The sequence below is a fragment of the Phaethon lepturus genome, unplaced genomic scaffold (genome assembly GCF_000687285.1).
Source record: "Phaethon lepturus isolate BGI_N335 unplaced genomic scaffold, ASM68728v1 scaffold44324, whole genome shotgun sequence".
NCBI lineage: Eukaryota > Metazoa > Chordata > Aves > Phaethontiformes > Phaethontidae > Phaethon > Phaethon lepturus.
In genome coordinates, this window is record NW_010536378.1 from 52 (window position 1) to 5949 (window position 5898).

Here is a 5898-nt window from a genome sequence, read left to right on the forward strand (position 1 = left end):
TCCGTGGCCGGGTTTGTGACGGGGAATGGCTGTGTACCCTCCCTGCAGAAAGCAGGAGGGGACTGTTGGCTGCTGAATGACCGGCGCCTTGCTGCGACTGTGGGTCACTCCTTATGAGGCAGGCCTCGCTGTCCGAGTTACACCCTGGTCAGCAAGTTGTCCTATGGCATCTTATTAGCAGTATGTTGAATGTATGGAGACACAGGGCATGTCTGTCCCCATCCAAGTCTTGCATACAGTCCACTCAAGGTAGTGATTTCTCAACTTATACACTTTCTATAGGGCTATAATCCATTCCATACAACCTAGTTCAGCTTTTAACCTCATGATACCATTTCCAACTAGCATGTGGATGGTGTTCCCGTTTAAATAGTAGAACCGCCAGGGATGGCTTGTAGTCCTTGTGCTCATTGTTACATTTGTCCCTTTCCTCTAGTGAGATGCTGAAATGACCAAACTGATTCTCAGCTGAGACCTGAGTGATATCACAGCTGTTAGAAATGGTGGTGTGTGAGCAGCAGTAATTCCCAATCGGGGCCTTCTTTTGGTTGAGCCAATGACTTGGTATCTGTGTTCCCTTTAGATTTGGTGTTCTACTTTTAGTCTTGCGTATTGAACAATATCCCGCTTTTCAGTTGTCCAAGGCCCAATTTCTGTTTGTACTGCTTCTCTTGTTCTGCTTTTTTGGTCCATCAGTCAGCACATCTATCATTTCAGCTTTAGTTTTGGCTACCTTGATTTGGAGGCTTTTTGCTCTAGCTGCAGCACATCCTTCCTAGGCCAGATCTCATTGGCTTGAAAATCTTTGTGAAAAAGGATTTGGTGTCTCAAAGTTGATACATCTGTTCTGTGTGATAGTCATCTTGCCTTTATCTGGGTTCTCATCATCTGCCCAATATTGGACTGTTCTGGCACCTACTGTCATCCTATGCTGGAAATTTCCTTAATGGCCCTCAGTGTATCTTCTGTGCATCAGAAGAGGGCATTCTGTATTTTGCATCTTCTGATCTTTTTGGTGACCCTTATTTGCACAACCTGTATTCTTTTATTTCTCTTGCACAGAGAATAGTAAAATTAATGCCCTGCTTTCAGCTCAAGTGCTTTATTTCTTATCTGTCTCCTTGGAAACACTGGTTTCCCCTACCATTAGAGTCCTTTTCTGCTGCTAGTGGACAGCAGCTTTGACCCAGTCGTCATCCTGAAATGGGTGCCAGTCTGTTGTGTCCGTTTTGTAACTGGGAAGCAACACGTTGGAGTGTGGCCCAGTGGCCAGGAGCAGTGTTAGATGTGGGATCTGAAGACCAGAAACCTTCTGTCCTGAGAACTAGCCTTGGTTTCAGATGAAATCAAGGGAATGTAAAAATGTTTGAAAGGGGCATGAATGTCTTGGGTTATCTCAATTCTGTGTTTTCCTGATCCTTACAGAGATATGGATATAATGGTAGTGCATCTCATGCTGTGAAAAGGTGTGGGCAGTGCAAGTCTAACGGTGTCAGCCAAGTGTTTTAGCTATGCTAGATTTTGAACTGTAGAGACACAGCTGTTATTACGTATGCTTTATATTGTCCTAGTGAAGAAAATGAATCTGGGTTGAAAGCCAGACACTGAACGTGCCTTGGTACCTGGAAGAGGACCCTGATCTTGGGAACTGTTGAGTATCTGAAATTATTTAGTTACACTGGTTAAAGTACTGGTGGGAAATGAATGTCTTTTAAATTCCAAAATCAGAAGCAATTGATTTAAATCAGTGTTAATGATACATAGTGGCCTCATTGCGTGTAACACTGTTGGTCCCAATTTTGCAAAAGCCCTTGGGTGAACCTTCCAATTCTTGTTCCCTTCAGTAAGGACAAACTGAGATCCACTTTTGTGGGCTAAATGCAGGATCACGTTAGAGCTTTCATTGTCTTGGGATTCCTAGGGTGAATGTATAAATACAAATATTTTTTTCTAGCCTTAAAAATCTTTCTGGGAGAGTCTCTTTGATAGAGTGATGTTCCAAATGTTCTATCTCAAAATAACAGTGGATTACAGTAGTGACATACAATATCACAGATTAGTGTGCAAGTAGCAGAACTGGTAGAAAGTCAGAGAAGGGGAAATGTCCTAATTAACCTCCATTAATTTTTCTTAGGTATTCTTAAGCAGGTTAAAGATTACATTAAAGAATGCAGCAAGTGCCAGGAAAAGCTAGATCGCTCTAGATCTCTGTCAGATCCGTCTGAAATGCTGGAGGAACTAGGACTGGATGCAAAATCTCATGAAGACAGTAATGAAACAGATGATGAATTGAGTAACACAGCATCAATCCCAGATGCATCCCCAAAGCCTGTGAAGAAGAAGCCAATAGCAAAGCATGAGCTTGTATTTGTAAGTACCGCTGTTTACATCTGAATATATTTTAGATGTTTGTTAATGTGTTCTTAGTCACACACTTATTTTCCATTGTTGTGATTATCTTACAATAGTAAGATGATGTAAATTTTGCCGAAGATCTTCAACATGTGGAAATGGGTTACTGGTATATATGACATGAAATGAATTATAGTACATCATCTTTGGAAAATAAAATCACCCCGACTCTTATTTATTCATATAGGACCCATGGGAAAATGAATGGCAAAAGTATAAGTAGTAAAGCATTACGTACAAGATTCTCATGGAATCTGTATCTGTTCCTTAATAAATTATACTATATTTATATATTAAATTCTTGATGATAACTGGGGGCTCATACACATGTAAAGACTTTTGAATCTGGAAACAGTTTCAGACTGTAGCATTGAAAAATACAGTGAAAGAACTGTTTCAATATTCCTGTCTTCCCATTTTTTCCAGTTACTTGTTTTAACTGTGTTTGGAGGGAGGATGAGACTTGTCACATTTAAAGAAAGAAAACAATAGTAAAGTTAAGCTGTACATTATACAGGCTTGAACTGATTGTATGGTTGCAAAAAATAAACCTTTTCTGTGTTTCAGTGTGAATGCTTAAAAAGGCACAGTCTAAATGTAATGAAGTTCTCATAATGTTGTTTATGACAGGTTGACAGTAAGGGCCTTGTGAAGCAGTCATCTTCCAAACATTGTCTGTCAGTCTTAAACCAACTGAATCAGCAGAGGCTTTCCAATCAGTTCTGTGATGTGACTCTGCTGATTGAAGGAGAGGAGTACAAAGCTCACAAATCTGTCTTGGCAGCCAACAGCGAGTACTTCCGAGAGCTCTTCATTGAAAAGGGAGCTGTCTCTAGTCATGAAGCTGTAGTGGATCTGTCAGGTGAATTGTTGTGGGTTTCAAAGCTAGAAATCATAATATCCTAAGTAAGGTGTATGGTATTTGATTCAGTCTTTTTTGAATGTTTAAGACAACCAAATATTTTATCTTGGTTTTTTCTCCCTTTTAATCTAAAAGTATTTTGTGTGAATTTTAATGGTAAAGTGCATAATCTGATCTTCCATATTGAATGGACTATGGGATTTCATCGTAAAATTTCTGAGAAGTTTTGGATTGATTTTTTTTTTTTACCTTGCTTAGGCATGTTTTCTCCTTGTTTTAGTCACAAACATTAAAAAAGGGAACATAATCAAATGCTTGAATGTATCAAGAGATGTTGACTAGCTTCTCAGAGAGCTGTTTTGCTGAACAAATACTAAATTGATTCTTATGTCTGTAAAACACTATTATACATGTTTCTGTTTATTTCTGAAACCTTCTGGTACCTTAATGACAGGAGATGATCCGAAAATAAATGTTCTAAAAATACCTTTGTAGCGATGAAGAATATCGTACAGAATATATGCCTACTGTGTTGCTTTCTCATTAATTTCTTAACTGTGTCTGTCTCTGCATGAACAATAGACATGCATGAACAATAGATTTCTAGTATGATGGTCCAGAAGGTCCCCCAAATTAAATATTTGATTCATAATTTACAAAATTGTGGAAAATTATACCAAATGATTACTTTTTTTAAGCATTGCTATCTATGTATCCATACCTTTATCTCTTTCATTAGCCACTTCCTCGTCTTACTTTTCTGCCACATCAGTTGTTACTTAAATCCTGACTACTTTCTGAATGTAGAAGGTCCAGAAAGACTTCGGTTAAATTAGGGTTAATCTGCTTCAAAAATATTGTGGCTCTGCCAGCATCTTGAAACATTCTTCTAGAGAATATTATTGTGAAAATACCTCAGTCCTACTTATTGGAAAAGTTGTCTGAGCTTACTTCCACATAGAAAATACAGGAGGAGGATGCTTTTGTATAAATGACAATTAATTGAGTCCTGGTAGTGGGCTGCAATGTTACTTGCAAGCATGTTTCACTCTAAATTTCAGACTTAACCATATCAGAGGTGAACTCTTGTATCCATGATGGGATGTTTTGGTGTAATTTGGGGTCATCAGTGTTTGCTCTAATCTCTTGTTTTATTCCTGGTAGGGTTCTGCAAGTCCAGTTTCCTGCCTCTGTTGGAATTTGCTTATACTTCAGAATTAACTTTTGATTTCTGTAGTATGGCAGAAGTGGCCATGCTTGCCCGGCATCTCTTTATGTCAGAGGTCCTCGAAATCTGTGAAAATGTGCACAAACAGATGGAAGAGAAACAAATTACAGTGTACCAAAAGGGAGATGTTCAAACAGTAGAGTCGACACAAAATTTAGCAGAGCAGACTGAAGCTGAGACACAGCCCATGGACGGTGCTGAGCAACCCAGGCTGGCAGCCAGCGAAGTGCCAATAGCTGTGAATGGAGCTCCTTCCTCTGCTGGGACAGAGGAGGCAGCAGCACCCCAACCTGGCCTCCTGCCCCCAGAGCCTGCGGAGGCCACTCCGGATGATCTTTCGAAGCCTGTGGAGCAGTGTGAAACAACTGAAAATTATGTCAAGGTGCAGCTGCCGGAGAGCATTTCAAATAGCACCATGTCTGTCATAGAGGCTGAGCCATCGGCTGTGGAAGCCATGGAGACACAAAGTCAAATGGAAATTGAGACAGATCAAAATGAAGGTAGTAAAGCAAATGTGGACACTGCTTCTGAAGACTCCTCGGAAGCAGTCAAGGAAAAACGTGGCAGGCAAAATAAAGAAGAGAGCGTTTCAGTTTCACAACCAGAAAGCCTATCTTCCAGCCAAGATGACACTTACAAAAGCAAGCTTCGCCAGCGTTCTGTTAGTGAAGGGGGATATATCAGACTGCATAAAGGAATTGAAAAAAAACTGCAAAATAGAAAGGCAAATCCTAAATCTGCAATACAGCAGGTATTCTATTTGTCTTTAGGCCTGTTGTCATTATCCATCCAGTGTTTTGAGACCAATCTGAAAAGACTGTTTCTTGATTCCAAGCACTGTCTGGCAAATGTTTTTCTTTCTCGAGCATTAACATTACTGCAGACCAAAGTAACTTTTGAGATGTGACAGCTGTGCAAAAAAAAGCTCCCAACAAACCACTGGCATAAAAATTCTTTCCATATTGAAGATCTTTAGAATGCTTAGTGACCTTAGCCCAGCTTGAGTATCTTCTCACAGCTTCTTATGCTTGGACAGAAAGTGTATCTGCTCCCTAAAATTCTTAGTAATCCAGGAGTTTAATTCATAACTAGTATGTGTGTATGTCAGTCATTGATAAATGTATATATCTATTAGAGAAGTGAGACCCTACATTTGTTAAGACTTGAAAACAGAGCATTGGGGATGAAAAATTTGACATCCTGTGTAGTTATTAAGACATAGTCATAGTCACAATAACACAGTCCTGCTGCCTTCAGATTGGGGTCAGTTCTGGGAAAAAAGGAGTTTCAGAGAGCACTGGTATTCAAAACTCTAGCACTCAGACATATTAAATGTTTAGTAATTGAACTAGTTCTTTAATTTTTTTTTTTTAAATGAAATGACCTTACTCTTTCC

The 5898-nt window shown here is 39.4% G+C and overlaps 1 protein-coding gene across 1 annotated transcript in view; it reads left to right on the forward strand.

Annotated features, from left to right (window-relative positions):
- Positions 1-2134: 2134 nt before the first annotated feature.
- ZBTB11 (zinc finger and BTB domain containing 11) overlaps positions 2135-5898 on the forward strand; it is a gene marked incomplete at its 5' end in the record, with an annotated part of 13253 nt that continues 9489 nt past the window's right edge. Inside the window, 3 exons of the mRNA XM_010286139.1 lie at positions 2135-2370; positions 3043-3274; positions 4439-5253. Of these exons, the coding sequence (XP_010284441.1) occupies positions 2135-2370; positions 3043-3274; positions 4439-5253 (1283 nt within the window). The remainder of the gene's footprint in view (positions 2371-3042; positions 3275-4438; positions 5254-5898) is intronic.